This window comes from Hypanus sabinus, chromosome 2, assembly GCF_030144855.1.
Source record: "Hypanus sabinus isolate sHypSab1 chromosome 2, sHypSab1.hap1, whole genome shotgun sequence".
Classification (NCBI taxonomy): Eukaryota; Metazoa; Chordata; class Chondrichthyes; order Myliobatiformes; family Dasyatidae; genus Hypanus; species Hypanus sabinus.
Window position 1 is genome coordinate 20446080 of NC_082707.1, and position 19903 is coordinate 20465982.

The window sequence follows — 19903 nt, forward strand, 5'->3', positions numbered from 1 at the left end:
TCCCAAGTTCGAACCCAGTCAGGCCCCCCCCCCACCCCCCGCGCACGCTTTCCATACGTGCCGGGGTTGAGAGTCGAGCTAGCCACTCAGCTTCGTAAAAAAACAAGGGTCGAGTCAGGAATGTTCATACCGTGATCAGGTTAATCCGATAGGAGACCAATCCTGACACTACGTGCCAGACAGGAATGGCTGGCTGACTGTCTGGTGCGACAAACTATGAAAATGAACCCAACCTCTTCTAATAGTGCATGCACTCCAATCCAGGCAGCATCTTGGTAAATCTTTTCTCTACCATCTCCAAATCCTTCACATTCTTCCCATAATGGAATACTCCAGCTGTAGTCTAACCAAAGTTTTATAAAACTGTGACGTAACTTCCTGATGCTTGAACTCAATGCACAACTAATAAGAGCAAGCATACCACATCCTGTCTTTGCCACCCTATCAGCTTATGCGGTTTCTTTCAGGAAATTGTGGGCTTGCACCCAGATCGTTCTCTGTGTCAATACAGTTAATTATGTACTGTGCCTTTATATTTAATCTTCCAAAGTACAGTGTCTCAAACATTTTGGCCGGATTTAAAAGTAAATTGCTAAAAAGTCTGAGGATGTGCTGGGGGCAGTCCACAAGTGAAGTCATTCTTCCAGCACCAACATAGCATACCCATGACATAGTAACCCTAACTTAAGAATGTAAGAACATAAGAAACAGGAGCAGGAGTCGGCCATCCAGCCCATCGAACCTGCCCTGCCATTCAATAAGATCATGGCATGTTCTGTCCGTAAACTCAGCTCCATCTACCTGCCTTTTCCCCATAACCCTTAATTCCCCTACTATGTAAAAATCTGTATCTCAAATATATTTAGTGAAGAAGCCTCAACTGCTTCCCTGGGCGGAGAATTCCACAGATTCGCCACTCTCTCGGAAAAACAGTTTCTCCTCATCTCCATCCTAAATCTTCTCCCCTGAATCTAGAGGCAGTGTCCCTGAGCTCTAGTCTCACCTACCAATGGAAACAACTTTCCTACTTCTATCTTATCTACCCCTTTCAAAATCTTGTATGTTTCTGTAAGATCCCCTCTCATTCTTTTGAACTCCAGAAAGTATAATCCCAGGCGACTCAATCTCTCCTCATAGGTTAACCCCTTCATCCCTGGAATCAACCTGGTGAACCTCCTCTGCACCGCCTCCAAAGCCAGTATATCCTTCCTCAAGTAAGGAGGTCAGAACTGCACACAGTACTCCAGGTGCGGCCTCACCAGTACCCTGTATAGTTGCAGCATAAAGCCCCTGCTCTTGAATTCAATTCCTCTAGCAATGAAGACCAACACTCCGTTTGCCTTCTTAATAACCTGTTGTACCAGCAAGCCAACTTTTTGTGATTCATGCACAAGCACTCCCAAGTCCCTCTGCACAACAGCATGCTGCAATCTTTCACCATTTAAATGATAATCTGCTCTTCAATTATTCCTTCCAAAGTGGATGAACTTGCATTTACCAATGTTGTATTCCATCTGCCAGACCTTGACCCACTCATTTAACCTATCTATATCCCTCTGCAGACTCTCCACATCCTCTGTACAATTTGCTTTTCCACTCAGTTTAGTGTCTTCAGCAAATTTTGCTACACTACACAGTCTCAATCAATCAATGTAATGGTAAACAGCTGTGGACTCAGCACCAACCCCTGCGGCACCCCACTCACCACTGCCTGGCAACCGGAGAAACACCCATTTATACCAACTCTCTGCCTTCTATTGGCTAACGAATCCACTATCCATGCCAATACACTTCCTCTGACTCCACGCATCCGTATCTTATTTATAAATCTCTTGTGCGGCACCTTATCGAATGCCTTCTGGAAATCCAAGTATACGACATCCACTGCACTCATTACGCCCTCAAAGAACTCCAGTAAGTTTGTCAAACAGGACCTGCCCTTTCTGAATCCATGCTGAGTCTGTCTAATGGAACCACTCCTTTCTAAATGTTTTGCTATTTCTTCCTTAATGACAGCTTCAAGTATTTTCTCAACTACAGATGTTAAGCTAACTGGCCTATAGCTGCCCGTCTTTTGCCTACATCCTTTTTCAAAAAGTGGCGTGACATTTGCTGTCTTCCAATCTGCCAGGACCTGCCCAGTCTAGAGAGTTTTGATAAATGATTACCAATGCGTCCACTATAACCTCCGCCAATTCCATCACCACCCTGGGCTGCATCCCATCAAGACCAGGGAACTTATCCACCTTCAGGCCCTCTAGTTTGCTCATTACTATCTCTTTAGTGACAGTAATTTTATCGAGGTCCTCACCTCCCATTTCATCCATAACATCCTTCTTTGGCATATTAGACGTGTCCTCCACTGTGAAGACCAACACAAAATAGTCGTTCAATGCCTCAGTCATTTCCTTATCTCCCAATATCAATTTCCCCTTCTCGTCTTCCAAGGGACCTACGTTGACTTTAGCCACCCTTTTCCACTTCATAAATTGCTAAAAACATTTTCTGTTTTTATATTTTGTGCTAATATGCTTTCATACTCTATCTTCCCTTTCTTTATTTCTTGTTTAGTTGTTCTTTGTTGCTTTTTAAAGTTTTCCCAATCCTCCAGTCTCCCACTACTCTTTGCGACTTTGTATACATGAGCTTTTAATTTCATACTATCTTTTATTTCCTTAATTATCCAAGGCTGGCTCTCCCCACACTTACTGTCCTGGAATATACTATTGTTGAGCACTGTGAAAAATCTCTTTGAAAGTATTCCACTGTTCCTCAACTGTCCTACCAAATAGCCTATGCTCCCAATCCACATTAGCCAAATTTTCCCACATTAACTTGTACGTCTTTGGAATATAAGAGGAAACTGGTGGACAGGTGGCCCTGGGGGAAATCCACAGAGTCATGAGGAGAATGTACAAACTCAGAGACAGGGGGGAATCGAACCCCGATTGCTGGCACTATAAAACATTATGCTAACAACTATACTACTATGCCACCATAACCCCCATCTGCCATATCTGCAACTGATCTAATATTTACCAATATCTAATTTGGTAAACTTCTGCAGCTTCCACAATATCACCAACCTGTGTGGAAACTAGTGAATTGTCAGGGGTATCACTGCATCATATAGACAAATGAAAGAAAACTGCAAGGCCTTCATTGTTATCTTACATTTTAATTTTCTTTGGGTGGCAAGCATTATTCCTGGGAAATCAGGGCAAGTAGCTTCAAAACCTGGTCCACTGTATCTTGCTCTGCAACTGAATTCTCGACTTCCTCTTTGGGAGACCACAGCCTTTGCAGATCAGAAATAACATCTCCTCCTCGCTAACGATCAGCATTGGTGCACCTCAAATGTGCTTAGCTCACTGCTGTATTCTCTCAAAGACCACAAATGCGTGGCTAGGTACAGCTCAAACACCATCTATAAATTTGCCAATGACAGAACTATTGTTGGCAGAATTCCTTATGGTGATGAGGAGGTGTGCAGGAGTGGGCTAGGTCAGCTCGTTGGGTTTAGTGGTGTCGCAACAACAACCTTGCACTCAGCATCAGTAAAACCGAGGAATTCATTATGGACATTAGGGAGGGGGAGTCAGGGGAACCTACACCAGTCCTCATTGAGGGATCAGCAGTGGAAAGAGTGAAGTTTCCACTTCTTGGGTGACTACATATTAATGTAGCTACAAAGAATGCACAACAGTGGCTATGTATCATTAGGAATTTGAGGGGACTTGGTATGTCACTAAATACTCTTGCAAATTTCTACTGATGTACCTTGGAGAACATTCTAACTGGTGCATCAGTGTCTGGTATAGAGGGCCGACTGTACAGGATTGGAAAAGTTATAGGAAGTTGCAGACTCAGTCATCTCCAAAATAGGCATTAGTCTCTCCAGCATCAATGACACTTTCAAAAGGCAAACCCCTCGAAAAGGCCACATTAAGGACCACCGTCACCCAGGACTTCTCATTGCTACCTTTAAGGAGCTGGTATGGGGGCCTGAGGACGCACCGTCAACAATTTAGTACCAGCTTCTTCCCTTCCACTGTCAGATTTTTGATGGACCTTGATGCCATGTACGCTACCTCACTATTTCTTCTTCTTTTGCTCTCCAAGTATATTGGATGGCATGGTGGAGATACGTCTCTACCAAAGGAGGTGTAAGGCACTCCTTCCTTGGGAAAGACACCCGATCAGGGTCACGTGGAGCCATAGGAGCAGCTGGTGGACGGTCGTATGAGCAGCTGGTGCATATCACAAATCCTGGTTATGCGATCGCTGACACTAAGCAGACAATCCCTGAAGGGTATTGACAATGGCTAGGGTCACCTGTCTTGTAAAGGCACTGCTCAGAACAAGCAAATGGCAAGCAACTTCTGTAGAAAAATTTGCCAACAACAATCATGGTTGCCATGGTCATCTATGTTAGATGACACAGTATATAATGATGATGATGTTTTAATTATTCATACATTTTTATTGTAATGTTTTTAAAATTATTATATATTGCAATATTCTGCTGACATATAACAACAAATTTCATGACGTAAGCCAGTGACATTAAAATTAATTCTAATTTTGATTCAAATTTTTTAGCTCCAGGAAGTCCCTGAGCAACAATATCCAAAGTCAATTCACACTGTTTAAAAATGCATTGATGTCACTGTCAAGAACAATAGACAAGTTATTTCTTCTATTTGTTTTGCAGCATAAAAATGTATGCCACTATTGACCCCTTCAACATGAATACCTCCCATTACAACTCCAACCTGAATAAGTCCTCTGCAGGCAAGTGCATACGAAATACACAGATCACCCGGATTGTGTTCCCTGTACTCTACACCATCCTCTTCATCGGCAGTATTGGCCTAAACAGTCTAGCCATCCGAATATTCTTCCAGATACCGAGTAGCTCCACCTTCAACGTTTTCCTGAAAAACATTGTTGCTGCCGACTTTCTCATGACTCTAACACTCCCTTTTAAGATCCTCAGCGACACCCAACTAGCTCCCTGGCAGGTGAGGTGGTTTGTATGTCGCTTTTCATCAGTGATCTTCTACTTCACCATGTATGTTAGCATCATTCTTCTGGGTCTGGTAAGCTTGGATCGCTTCCTCAAGATCACCAAGCCCTTTGGGAGATCTTGCTTGCATAAGACTGGATTCAGCAAGATTCTGTCAGTGGTAATTTGGGCCACCATGTTTCTTTTATCTGTTCCCAATATTATCTTGTCAAATAAGGAGCCAACAGCAAAGTTGGTAAAAAAGTGTGCGGATCTGAAGGGCCCGGCGGGATTAAAGTGGCACAGCATTGTAAATTACATCTGTCAGATCATCTTCTGGGTGGTGTGCATTACTATGGTTGTGCTGTACACCATAATATCCAAGAAAGTCTACAAGTCCTACATAAAGTCCAGAAGCAAAGATGGCCAAACCCAGAGGAAGACAAAAGCCAAGGTGTTACTCATTGTGCAGGTCTTCTTCACTTGTTTTGCACTATTCCATTTTGTCCGACTGCCGTACACATTCAGCCAGATGGGCAAAGTGAGGGACTGTGGGACACAGAACACCCTGTACTACATTAAAGAGACGGGGCTCTGGCTTTGTGCCTCCAACATCTGCCTGGATCCTTTAATTTACATTTTCTTGTGCAAGGCCTTCAGAAGCAAGATATGTAAAAAGCAGGAAAACAACACAGGCATAAGGATGACGTTAAGAATGACCCAAAGCACAGCAAATGAAGATTGAATGCTGTAAGAACATCTTCTAGAATAGAGCTTGAATGAAGATCGAATGGCATAAGAACACCTTCTAAATGGAGTTTAAAAGGATTTTTCTTCACTTATTTTCTACTTAATGTTGGATTTTGATTTAAGATCATAAGAGTTAAGAGCAAAATTAGGCCACTTGGCTGATTAATTCTGCTACTCTATTCCATAATGGTTCCATTTAATAACAGAGAATATCTGATTTATTATCCCTCACAGCCCAATTCTGCTACCTTCTTCTCCTAACCTTTAACACCTTTACTAATCCAGAACCTATCAATCTCTGCTTTAAATATAACCCTGACAGCCACCTGTGGCAATGAATTCCAGAAATTCACCAAGCTCTGACTAAAGAAATTCCTCCTCATCTCTGTTCAAAAGGAATAGCCTTGTACTCTGAAGCTGTGGCCTCTGGTCCTAGACTTCCCTTACTGTGGGAAACATCTTCTCCACATCCCTGCATCCAGACCTTTCAATATCCCTCCCCCAGTCTTTCAAACTCCAGTGAGTACAGGCCTAGAGCCATCAAATACCCATCATGCATTAACCCTTTCATTCCCAGGATCATTCTTTTGAACCTCCTCTAGACTCTGTCCAACGCCAGGACATTCCTTCTTACATAAGGGGCCCAAAACTGCCCACAGTACTCCAAGTGCAGTCTGACACCTTATTCCATCTCAATGGAATCAGTGGAGAACAGCTGTGCAACTGGTGGTTAATCTTCTTGCATTTTTTTAGCACCAGTAATCAGAGAAAAATTTCTCTAACCAGGGTATATTATCTTAATTATTATGCTAAGAAGCCATTGTAACAAGCAATAGTTTGTTACTAACAGGGATTATTCATAATCTCATTCAGTGTGTGATGCTTAAAGTGGATATTTATGCTCAAAACTAATATTTGTTCCCTTACAAGATTTCATTTCTTGTGTACTATGGATAGAGAATTATTGCACTGATCTATGAGCATGTAACTATGACCCTACATTAAAATACTGCTGCTGCATTTGAATTTGAGGTCATACATAAGGGAAATGTGGACCATTAGTCAGATTTGGAATGTGGATCTGATGAGGGGAGAAGTACCACACACAAAATGCAGGAGGAACTCAGCAGTAAGGCAGCATCTATGGAAAAAGGGGTGTCTATGGACTTTTTTCCATAGATGTTGCCTGGGCTGGTGAGTTCCTCCAGCATTTTGGGTGTGTTGCTTGGAGTTCCAGCATCTGCAAATTTTCTCTTGCTTGTCAGGGGAGCAGTACACTCAGTCCACTTCATTAGGTACTGGTGGTCTTCTGCTGTGGCCCATCCACTTCCAGGTTTAATGTGTTGTGTGTTCGGAGATGCTCCTCTCCACATCACTGTTGTAATTTGATGTGACATTTGAGCTACTGCTGTTTTCCTGTTAGTTTGAACCAGTCTAGCCACTCTCCGCTGACCTTTCTCATTAACAAGGTTCTCTTGGCCAATGAAGTTTTTCTTTTGTTTTTTGCACCAGTCTTTGTAAACTCTAGAGATTATTGTGTGTGACAACACCAGAAGATTAGTTTCTGAGATACTCAACCATCCCGTCTGGCAGCATTCCATGGTCAAAGTCACTTAAGTCAAATTTCTACTCATTCTGATGCTTGGTCTGAACAACAACTGAACCTCTTGACCATGATTGCTTGCTTTTATGCATTGAGTTGCTTCCATATGATTGGCTAATTAGGTATGTGCATTAAAAGCAGACGTACCTAATAAAGTGGCTACTGAGTATAAGTCTACGAAGAAAGAAAAGGGGAAGCTAAACAAAATTGTTTGTTCTTTCAAAAAGCTAGTGTAAGTATGATGGGCCAAATGGCCTTGTTCCATGCTATTGTAGCATTTAAGAGGTATTTAGTAAGGTGCTTGAAGATGAGGGATGAGGATCATAAGCTGGCAGATAGACTTAGGTTAACCTGGCATCACAGTCAGACAGACATCATGGGGAGATGGCCTGCGCCTGTTCTATTATTCTGAGAGTTCATTTTAACAACTCTATACTTATGTATCACAAAAGAGCATTAAGTGCTCCATTTGACTAGACACTGTAGGAACAGAGTTAGGTCACTTGGCTCCATCATTCGATCATGGTTGATCTATTTTGCCACTCAACCCCATTTTTCCTGCCTTCTCCCCATAACCTTTGACTATATAACACTTACTAATGAAAAACCTATCAAACTCTATTTGAATACGCCCAAAGACTTGTCCTCCTTGGCCGTCTGTAACAATGAATTCCACAGACCAATGGCTAAAGAAATTCATGCTCTCTGATCCTGGTTAATGTCTTCTGCACCCTCTCTAAAGCTTTGAGATCCTTGCTAAAATGAGGTGAACAGAAATGAACACAATATTCCAAGTATTGTCTCACCAGGGTTTCACAGTGCAGCTTCTGAGTCATGGTGTGCCTTTGCCTTTCCTTATCAATTTGTTAGAGGTCTGATCATGAACGTTGATATGCTGGCATAATATCCTTGAAGAACGTTACATACCAAAGGAGAAACAGCTGGAGAACTGTCCAATGCTAAATGTTCCCAAGTAAAAATGCCAAACCTCTTAATGAATAAAAGATGTATATTGCAGGGAAGTTTGTGGAGGAATATGAGACATATACACATAACCACAAAAATTAAATGTTTACAGTAAATAATTAATCATGTATTTTCAGTTTCTGTGGAGAAACTTTTAATTTAATCCAGTAAACAAACTTGTGGTGGAAAAAAAAATCTCCAAGATATTCTAATCACTAACAAGAGAAAATCTACAGATGGTGGAAATCCAAACAACCCGCACAAAATACTGGAGGAACTCAGCAGGCCAGGCAGCATCTTTGGAAAAGAGTATAGTCGACGTTTCAGCCCAAATGCTGATGAAGGATCTCTGCCCGAAACATCGACCATACTCTTTTCCATAGATGCTGTCTGGTCTGCTGAGTTCCTCCATTTTGTGCGCATTGACTGGACTGAGCATGAATCAGAATCAGATTTAATATGTCATGTATTTTTTTGTTTTCCAGCAGCAGTAGAGTGCAATACATAATTGTTGTATATTTGATATCTGAATAATCTTGTATATATATATATATATATATATATATATATATATATATATATTGTTTGATTAAACATTTTTGTTCATTTATAAAATTCATTACAGTTTATATATATAAATATTGGAAATGCATACATCATCACGCTACCATGTGATTCGTGCATGCCTCACTTAAAGTAAACACGAAGTTAGACTCCCATTTACAGTTCCCATGCCTTCCTTTGATTTAGTTTACTGTTTTAAAACATAATGTGGCAATGATGTATTTTAAAATAAACCTGATACGACTAGTGACCTGTTGAGGCGCAGTGAGGAATGGTGAGTAAAATGAAAAAGCACAGCATATTTTCTTTGGAAGGTAAGACACCATCAAGTTTTTTAAAAATTGTCAGAAAATGGAGGAACTTACAGGTGCCTAAAGAATGAGAAACAGGTTATAATAGTCGTTAAAATAAAATGAAATAGCTGGCTACATCAGAAATATGGATGAGTTTGACTATACCATGGTAACTGGCTCAAGTACACGGAGCTAAATGAACAGTATTTTGAAGCAAATGAAAAGCCAATGAGAAATGAGTGCCAATTTTGCTGAGTGCATTGGTTTTAAAGGCATATACTTTGCTTCAAAGTTTGACTGCTCCAACCTCACCAGCAGAAATGAGTTTTGCTGATATTGTGAAAGTAATACAGAGATACTTAAAACCAAAGCTGTTGTTGATTGCAGGATGCTTTAGGCTTCATAAATGGAATCAAAAAGAAGGGGAATCCATTTTAGCATATGTGGCTGAATTGAAGATATTATCAGAGCATGGTCAATTCAGTGCTGGGCTTAATGATGTTCTGAGAGAGTGTTTAGCTTGTGGAATCTTATAAGAAAGCATTCAAAACTGGTTCCTAACTGAAGCATATCTGACATTTAAAACAAGTTGAAATTGTTCTATCAATGGAAAAACAAACAGAGATCCAATTGAGATGCAGTCAGGAATGAAATTAAACATGAACAAAATCACACCATCTAAACAGAAACCACCATGGTTGAACAAATTCTGTTCCATTGTGGCAGGGGCTCACACAAACCAGACCAATTCCAGCTTAAAGGCAAAATTTCCAGAAAATGCAGCAAAGTAGGGCACATACAAAGAGCATTCTGGCCAGATAAAAATAGATAGTTCTGCACAGCGAAGAGTAAAGGCTAAAACGTCAAGTTGCAGTTTCAAAAGGAGCACTAATCTGCATGCTGGATGAAAAATCTGCTAATGATGAGAGTGGCACAGGACCGTGTAGACTTGAGACTTACAATGTGAATACTAGTAACAGACAACCAATAAAAATTACATCAGAAGTGAATTATAAAAGGATTAAAATGAAATTGAACACTGGTTCAGCTGTTCCTGTCATTCCACAGAATATGTTCGAATAGCATTTCAGGTACTTATCTAAATTCTGCAGACTTTCAACTAAGAGCTTATACTGGAGAAAAGATAAACTCCTGTGGGAATGACGTACAACAACCAACAAGTCACATTGGGCTTGTATCAGGTAATAAAATAGGAGGACCTGTATTGTGGGGTCATGATTGGCTGAGACAACTACAACGTGATTGGAGATCGAGCCACAATTTGCATGTCACCTTCCCTGCAATGAAGCCATCTGAAAGCACACTAAGAAAGGTACAGGATGGTGACACAACTGTCTCTGTACCAAATACCAACAAAGGGCAAACAGATGTTGGTGCCAAACTCTGTACTTCTGTGCATATTGGACCAAGGAAAGACCATGCCACTCAGAGGAACTGGGAAAATGACAAAAGCAGTGGTCTGATTACAACAGTTTTTATAGGCAACATCCAAGAAAGCATCTGATGTGTTAATCAGGCAGTCACTACAGAAATGCGGCTTTGTTTTAAACTGGAAAAGAGTTCAAGAAACTTCAGGAAAGTTGCAAGCATTTGGCTTTTGTGAATATAAAGAACCAGAATCCATTCTAGGTGCATAAAGGTTATTGCACGAACTTCAAGTGGGTGATAAAAACCTTCTTGGTAAGATAGATGCAAAGACCAAAGCCCAGCTGGATGAATGGAAGGCCAAAAAGAAAGGGGAAAATGGAGATACAAAAACAGAGGACTTGTCAGGTGATGTTGTGGGTGAGGAAGCCAAGAGGAGAGATCAGATTGTAAAAGGAGCAAGAGAAGGATTAATTAGCAAATACTCCAGCAAACTAAATGCACCTTCCCAAGATCAAGATGCACAACCCAGAGGGAAACAAAAGGAGAAGAAAGGTGTCCAGAGCTGTCAGAACCTCTTACTGCAGGGTCAGAGTCAACTACTCCCACCATCATGGAGGAGGCCCCAGAAACTACAGCCAGGCAGAATGATGCCCCCTTGTCAGGAAAGACATTATCCCACAAGAGTAAGAAAGCTTCAACAGTGATTAAATCCTTCAGTCTGAATATGCTCTGGATGTCTCAATATGATAGTTGTATTATATAGTATACTCTATACATGGTTGATGTGTTATCTATTTAGTTGAAGTTTATAGGCAAGCAGGGAGAAGTTCTGTGTACCTAATTCATATTCTCTCTCTCTAATTAGTGCGCGCACACACACACACACACACACACACCTGGCCCTAGTGTAACTGGTGGTGGTACGGGGTTCAGCTGAGGGTTAATTTCAGAATATATCTCAGCAAATGGGTGGCAGGGTGCAGATACGTCTCTACCAAAGGAGTTGCAGGTCACCCCTGGGTAAGAAGTAGCACCTGTTTAGCCACTCCCGTCCCCCAATCAAGGTCACAGGAAGCCATGAAAGCAGATTCTGGAGTCTGCAGATGGAAGATCTTGTGATCCTTGCAGGACATGATAAGGTCAAAGAAACGGCGACTGCACGCATGGATCCGACAGAGGATGAAATAACAGACAGGTCCATTGCAAACGGAGAAGAAGGTGTCCCGGAGGTGTGGAAGGGATTGTGATAGGGATGCCAGGTACCTTCTCATGGCAGAGAGTGTCACCCTCAGAGCTCGACAGGAGAAACAACGGGAGGCAGAGTCAATTAAATGTGAGTCCTTGGGTTCCTCAGAAGGTCCAAATTGAGAAGCTCGAAAACAGATCCTGAAGCCAACTGGAGTCAGTTGGCGGCGGAGACACATTCCAAGGAAGGATATATGGCTGTAATAGCGGGTCTGGGTCAAGATATGATTGAAAAGTTGAAGGGCCGAAGGAATTATAGATGGGGAGCAGCGAGAGAGAGTTTCCTGAACTCAGCATTTTGTGTGTGTTAGAGGAAAGAGCCTGCTTGAATTTACCCTATCTATACCCCTCCTAATTTTGTTTACCTTGATCAAATCTCACCTCATTCTTCTACGCTCCAGGGAAAAAGTCCTAATCTATTTAAACTTTCCCTATAACTCAAGCCCAAGTCCCAGCAACATCCTTGTAAATTTTCACTACACTCTTTCAATCTTATTAACATGACTTCTGTAGGTAGGTGACCAAAAGTGCACACAATACTCCAAACAACACACACAAAAAACGCTGGTGGAATGCTGGTGGAGACTCGGCCCGAAACGTCGACAGTGCTTCTCCCTATAGATGCTGCCTGGCCTGCTGTGTTCCACCAGCATTTTGTGTGCGTTCCAGCATCTGCAGATTTCCTCGTGTTTGCTTTTTAAACAATACTCCAAAGTAGGCCTCACCGATGCCTTATACAATTTCAACATATCATCCCAACTCCTGTACTCAATACTTTGACCTATGAAGGCCAACGTGCCGAAAACTTTCTTTGCCACCCCGACTACCTGTGATACCACTTTGAAGGAATTCTGGATCTGTATTCCCAAATCCCTCTTATTAGACTCACGGGTTTTTGATGCCATTCATTACAATATAGGGATAGGATGAATAGGTTACAACTATATATCCTGGAGCATATAGAGGAGGAGAGAATCCCTTATACACATATACAAAATCATGATGAGTATAGATGGTGTCCCCAAACTTTTAAGGTTGAAGCAAGGGTAACCCCAACTCAGCCTCGGTAAGGTGGAAATTGAACGAACAGGCCAGTACTGATACAGCAGCAACTGAACCACACTTGACCTAGTTCACATTTTGATATGCCTGCTTGTGGTCATTCACCAATTGCAGTGAGCATCAATTCTTTATTTAAAGGGCAAATTTCTAGCTTATAACTGACCAGAGCCAGGCATGCTCTCGTGCCTTGGGCTGACCACAATCGTGCCACTGAAGCTGATGACTAAAAAACCCCGTTGGAGAAGAACTGAAACAAGGCAATTATTTCAATGATGTCGATGCATCAACTTTAATCGCCACATAAAGTACTGTGCAAATAGCACATATAAATAGCTAGGGTGGCTGAGACTTTTGCACAGTACTGTAACTGTCAACGTGCAGCAGAGAGCGAGTTTGTAAATCTGGCGGGAGCAAAGGATGTTGGGAATAGCGAGGCTGGAGTGCCGCAGGAGGTGGTGTGGAACAGGTGGCAGAGAAGGAATGCCGGAGACAAGGGGTGACACGAGTATAGCCACACCCGGCCCTGAAACACCAGGCAAGTTCATTTGATTCCAAACAATTGTTGTACAGATCATTTCAGAATGTCTCCCTGGTGCTTCCCACTCCCTCCCCTCTCCCTTCCCCTTTTCCCAATCACGAACCAAGGTACAAGTAAAGACAACTGACAAAAGCAAGGTGCTATACAGGGTCACCCATAGAGACTGCACCAAGAACAACGGCAGCTCAACGCGTTTACGGGAACACAAACTGACGGAGCGAAGGCATGATCCACTGTCACTGATCTCAGTATATGGTGATCGAGAAGGACACCACTTTAACTGGGATAATAGACAATAGACAGTAGGTGCAGGAGTAGGCCATTCAGCCCTTCTAGCCAGCACTACCAATCACTGTGATCATGGCTGATCATACACAATCAGTACCCCGTTCCTGCCCTCTGCAGCCAGAGATGAGTATAGGCCGGGGAAATGGTGTCCCCCACAGCTCAGTTTCCCTTGGGGGTATCCCTTGACCCCGCTATCTATAAGAGCTCTATCTAACTCTCTCTTGAATGCATCCAGAGACTTGGCCTCCACTGCCTTCTGCATTCCACATATCCACCACTCTCGGGGTGAGAAAGTTTATCCGCATATCTGTTCTAAATGGCCTACCTCTTATTCTTAAACTGTGGCCTTTAGTTCTGGACTCACCCATCAGCGGGAACATGCTTCCTGCCTCCAGCGTGTCCAATCCCTTAATAATCTTATATGTTTCAGTCAGATCCCCTCTCATCCTTCTAAATTCCAGTGTATACAAGCCCAGTCGCTCCAATCTTTCAACATATGACAGTCCCGCCATTCCGGGAATTAACGTTGTGAACCTACGCTGCACTCCCTCAATAGCAAGAATGTCCTTCCTCAAATTTGGAGACCAAGACTGCACACAATACTCCAGGTGGGGTCTCACCAGGGCCCTGTACAGCTGCAGGACCTCTTTATTCCTATACTCAATTCCTTTTGTTATAAAGGCCAGCATGCCATTAGCTTTCTTCTCTGCCTGCTGTACCTGCATGCTTGCTTTCATTGACTGATGTACAAGAACACCTAGATCTCGTTGTACTTCCCCTTTTCCTAACTTGACTCCATTTAGATAGTAACCTGTCTTCCTGTTCTTGCCACCAAAGTGGATAACCTCACATTTATCCACATTAAACTGCATCTACCATACATGGGGGTATTAGATAGACAGCGGTGGGGTAGGTAACTAGTATGGTTGATCAGATTAATTCCCAGGGAGGAAACATTTAAGACTTAAGTTTTTAATAGACAGAGGTTCTGACACAGGCAAACACAAAGCAGGCACGAGAATTCTTAGAAGTGTAGTTCTCTTCTGAAAACCCTGTAAACAAATGTATCGAAATTAACACCATCTCTGCACCCTTAAGAGCTAATGAAATGCAAGCCAATAGAACTCAAAGGACAACTGAAGTGGTAGCCAGTCAGGACAGGGGCAAGTGAACAGGGGCCTACCTAAATGTGAGCAGTCCCAGAGGGAAGCACCGACAACTGTGCACTGAGGATGTCACCGCAACTGATGATGAAACGTTTGCAAGTTAATTGCCAAGCTCAGCAAACACCGCAACATCAAATGATTCCCCTCTCCCTCCCCACTCTTAGACCACAATAGAGATCTATATCAGAATCAGTTTTATTATCCCTCACATACGTCATGAAATTTGTTTTAACGTAAAATGACAAAATGTGCAAAAATCTAAATCACCCTAGATCATATATATAAAAGACTTTTTTGCACAGTACTGTATCTTTACATGTATTCGCGACTTACTGTGGTGTGTTGGTAAGGGACATGGCTTGCAACAAATCATCAAATATAAAGAATAAAGAAATGTATATAAATATTTTTTCTTCTTCGGTTGTCCATTGGAATCCGATGACGACGTCCACCCCTTTAATGGTGAGATCCTTGATGACTATACATTTATCCTGGACCCACAAGTTCTATTGCAGGTGGGACATGTAAATGTGGTAGTGATGGTAGTGATAGCAACCATGGCTGCATTTCTCCTGGCCAGCTATAGAATAAAATGTGAATATATAAATACCAACATATATCTACAATGTCAATGTTATAAAAAAGTGGTTTAAGTGTCTATAGTGTAGTACAGCGACAGGGGTATTAGATAGAGGGGGTGGGGTAGCTAACTAGAATGGTTGATCAGATTAATTGGCGGGGGAAGAAACATTTAAAATGGTGTTAAGTTTTTAATAGTCCCATAACACTTTCCAGAAGGGTGCATTTGTACTTTTCTAAAAGTTTAATGTCTAAAGTTTAATGTAAAGGGTTAGTTAGTAATCTTGTTGTGCGAGGCCCCTTGGGTAAGAGTGACCATGATATGATGAAATTCTTCATTAAGATGGAGAGTGACATAGCTAATTCAGAAACAAAGGTTCTGAACTTAAAGAAGGGTAACTTTGAAGGTATGAGACGTGAATTAGCTAAGATAGACTGGCAAATGATACTTAAAGGGTTGACGGTGGATATGCAATGGCAAGCATTTAAAGATTGCATGGATGAACTACAACAATTGTTCAAACCAGTTTGGCAAAAGAATAAACCAGGGGAGGTAGTGCACCCATGGCTGACAAGGGAAATTAGGGATAGTATCAAGTCCAAAGAAGAAACATATAAATTAGCAAAAAAAAAAGTGGCACACCTGAAGACTGGGAGAAATTCAGAGACCAGCAGAGGAGGACAAAGGGCTTAATTAGGAAAGGGAAAAAAGATTATGAGAGAAAGCTGGCAGGGAACATAAAAACTAACTGTAAAAGCTTTTATAGATATGTGAAAAGAAAAAGATTGGTCAAGACAAATGTAGGTCCTTTACAGTCAGAAACAGGTGAGTTGATCATAGGGAACAAAGACATGGCAGACCAATTGAATAACTACTTTGGTTCTGTCTTCACTAAGGAGGACATAAATAATCTTCCGGAAATAGTAAGGGACCGAGGGTCTAGTGAGATGGAGGAACTGAGGGAAATACATGTTTGTCGGGAAGTGGTGTTAGGTAAATTGAAGGGATTAAAGGCAGATAAATCTCCTGGGCCAGATGGTCTGCATCCCAGAGTGCTTAAGGAAGTAGCCCAAGAAATAGTGGATGCATTAGTGATAATTTTTCAAAACTCTTTAGATTCTGGATTAGTTCCTGAGGATTGGAGGGTGGCTAATGTAACCCCACTTTTTAAAAAAGGAGGGAGAGAGGAACTGGGGAATTATAGACCAGTTAGTCTTACATCGGTGGTGGGGAAAATGCTAGAGTCGGTTATCAAAGATGTGATAACAGCACATTTGGAAAGAGGTGAAATCATCTGACAAAGTCAGCATGGATTTGTGAAAGGAAAATCTTGTCTGACGAATCTTATAGAATTTTTTGAAGATGTAACTTGTAGAGTGGATAGGGGAGAGCCAGTGGATGTGGTATATTTAGATTTTCAAAAGGCTTTTGACGAGGTCCCACACAGGAGATTAGTGTGCAAACTTAAAGCACACAGTATTGGGGGTATGGTATTGATGTGGATAGAGAATTGGTTGGCAGACAGGAAGCAAAGAGTGGGAGTAAACGGGACCTTTTTAGAATGGCAGGTAGTGACTCGTGGGGTACCGCAAGGCTCAGTGCTGGGACCCCAGTTGTTTACAATATATAATAATGATTTAGACGAGGGAATTAAATGCAGCATCTCCAAGTTTGGGGATGACACGAAGCTGGGCGGCAGTGTTAGCTGTGAGGAGGTTTACTAAGAGGATGCAGGGTGACTTGGATAGGTTAGGTGAGTGGGCAAATTCATGGCAGATGCAATTTAATGTGGATAAATGTAAGGTTATCCACTTTGGTTGCAAGAACAGGAAAACAGATTATTATCTGAATGGTGGCCGATTAGGAAAAGGGGAGGTGCAACGAGACCTGGGTGTCATTGTACACCAGTCATTGAAGGTGGGCATGCAGGTACAGCAGGCAGTGAAAAAGGCGAATGGTATGTTGGCATTCATAGCAAAAGGATTTGAGTACAGCAGTAGGGAGGTTCTACTGCAGTTGTACAAGGCCTTGGTGAGACTGCACCTAGAATATTGTGTGCAGTTTTGGTCCCCTAATCTGAGGAAAGACATTCTTGCCATAGAGGGAGTACAAAGAAGGTTCACCAGATTGATTCCTGGGATGGCAGGACTTTCATATGAAGAAAGACTGGATCGACTAGATTTATACTCACTGGAATTTAGAAAATTGAGGGGGGATCTTATTGAAACATATAAAATTCTCTAGGGATTGGACAGGCTAGATGCAGGAAGATTGTTTCCAATGTTGGGGAAGTCCAGAACGAGGGGTCACAGTTTAAGGATAAAGGGGAAGCCTTTTAGGACCAAGATGAGGAAAAACTTCTTCACACAGAGACTGGTGAATCTGTGGAATTCTCTGCCACAGGAAACAGTTGAGGCCAGTTCACTGGCTATATTTAAGAGGAAGTTAGATATGGTCCTTGTGGCTAAAGGGATCAGGGGGTATGGAGAGAAAGCAGGTACAGGGTTCTGAGTTGGATGACCAGCCATGATTATACTGAATGGTGGTGCAGGCTCAAAGGGCCGAATGGCCTACTCCTGCACCTATTTTCTATGTTTCAAACATTTCTTCCCCATTCTGATGTTTGGTCTGAACAACAAACAAATTGCTTGAACAAGTCTGTATGCTTTCATGCATGCCACCTGATTGGCTGATTAGATATTTGCATTAATGAGCAGGTGTCCCTAATAAAGTGGCCACTGAGTGCACTTGACACACTTGGACAGATAAAGCCAATGGGCAGATGGAGAATAGTGTTGGGAGATGCATGGTGCTGTGGCAGAAGGAATAAAGGTGTGACAGCATACACAAAATGCTGGAAGAACTCGGCATGTCAGGCAGCATCTATGTAGAGTTGTTTGAGTTGAGACCTTTCGTCATAACTCATTAGGAATTCAGAAATTGGACCTGGAAAGGGACTTGGGAGTCTGAGTACAGGATGCCCTGAAGATTAACTTGCAAGCTGAGTTGGTAGTAAGGAAGACAAATTCATTTATTTCAAGAGGACTAGCATATAAGAGTAAGGATGTAATGCGGAGCTTTTATGAGACTTTGGTCAGACCACATGTAGAGTACTATGAGCAGTTTTAGGTCCCATATCTAAGAAAGGATATACTGGTATTGGAGAAGGTCCAGAGGAAGTCTACGAGAATGATTCATAGAACATAGAATAGTACAGCACAATACAGGTCCTTCGGCCCACAATGTTGTGCCCACCCTTAAACCCTGCCTCCCATATATCCCCCCCCCCACCTTAAATTCCTCCATTCCTGTCTAGTTGTCTCTTAAAATTCACTGGTGTATCTGCCTCCACCACAGACTCAGGCAGTGCATTCCACGCACCAACCATTCTCTGAGTAAAAAACGTTCCTCTAATATCCCCCTTGAACTTCCCACACCTTACCTTAAAGCCATGTCCTCTTGTATTGAGCAGTGGCGCCCTGGGGGACAGGCGCTGACTGTCCACTCTATCTATTCAACACGCACAAACAAGCTGGATGAACTCAGCAGGTCAGGCAGTATCCGTTGAAATGAGCAGTCAACGTTTCGGGCTGAGACCCTTCGTCCTGCTCATTTCATTTCACTTCGTTGACTGCTCATTTCAATGGATGCTCCCCGACCTGCTGAGTTCATCCAGCTTATTTGTATGTGTTGATTTGACCACAGCGTCTGCAGTGTACTTTGTGTTTACCACTCTATCTATTCCTCTTAATTCTTTCTTATTCTGGGAATCAAAGGGGTAATGTTATGAAAAGTGTTTGATAGCCCTGTTCCAATGCATGATGGAGTTTAGGAAAATGAGGGAGGATATAGACAATAGACAATAGGTGCAGAAGTAGACCATTCGGCCCCTCGAGTCTGTACCGCCATTCTGAGATCATGGCTGATCATTCACTATCAATACCCAGTCCCTGCCTTGTCCCCATATCCCTTGATTCCCCTATCCATCAGATATCTATCTAGCTCCTTCTTGAAAGCATCCAGAGAATTGGCCTCCACCGTCTTCCGAGGCAGTGCATTCCACACCTCCACAACTCTCTGGGAGAAGAAGCTCTTCCTCAACTCTGTTTTAAATAACTTATTGAAACCTACTGAAAATTGAAAAGCCTTGATAGAGTGGATGCACAAAGGATGCTTCTAATAGTGGGAGAATGTAGGACCAGGGGGTACAGATTCAGAATACAAGGATGTCCCTTTGGAACAGATATAAGGAGGAATTTTTCTAGCCAGAGGCTGGTGAATCTGTGGAATTAATTGCCACAGGCTGCTGTGGAGGGCAAGTTATTGGATATATTTAAAATGAGGCTTGAAAGGATGTTGATTAGTGTGAAGGGTGCCAAAGATTACAGGAAGAAGGCAGGCCAAGGGGATTAAGAGGGAAAACAAATCAGCCATGATTGAATGGTTGCACA

General features: G+C 42.3%; 2 protein-coding genes across 4 annotated transcripts in view; one reads left to right on the forward strand and one right to left on the reverse strand.

The window, feature by feature from the left end:
- The window catches only part of LOC132406801 (P2Y purinoceptor 13-like), a 37262-nt gene extending 31190 nt beyond the window's left edge, over positions 1-6072 (forward strand). For all 3 annotated transcript variants that reach the window (XM_059992808.1, XM_059992799.1, XM_059992816.1), the window contains exon 2: positions 4715-6072. In XM_059992808.1, coding sequence (XP_059848791.1) covers positions 4722-5753 — 1032 coding nt within the window. In that variant the 5' untranslated portion in view covers positions 4715-4721 and the 3' untranslated portion in view covers positions 5754-6072. The remainder of the gene's footprint in view (positions 1-4714) is intronic.
- Positions 1-19903, reverse strand: part of LOC132406765 (mediator of RNA polymerase II transcription subunit 12-like protein) — a 689991-nt gene that overhangs the window by 248489 nt on the left and 421599 nt on the right. The gene's annotated exons all lie outside the window — the stretch shown is intronic.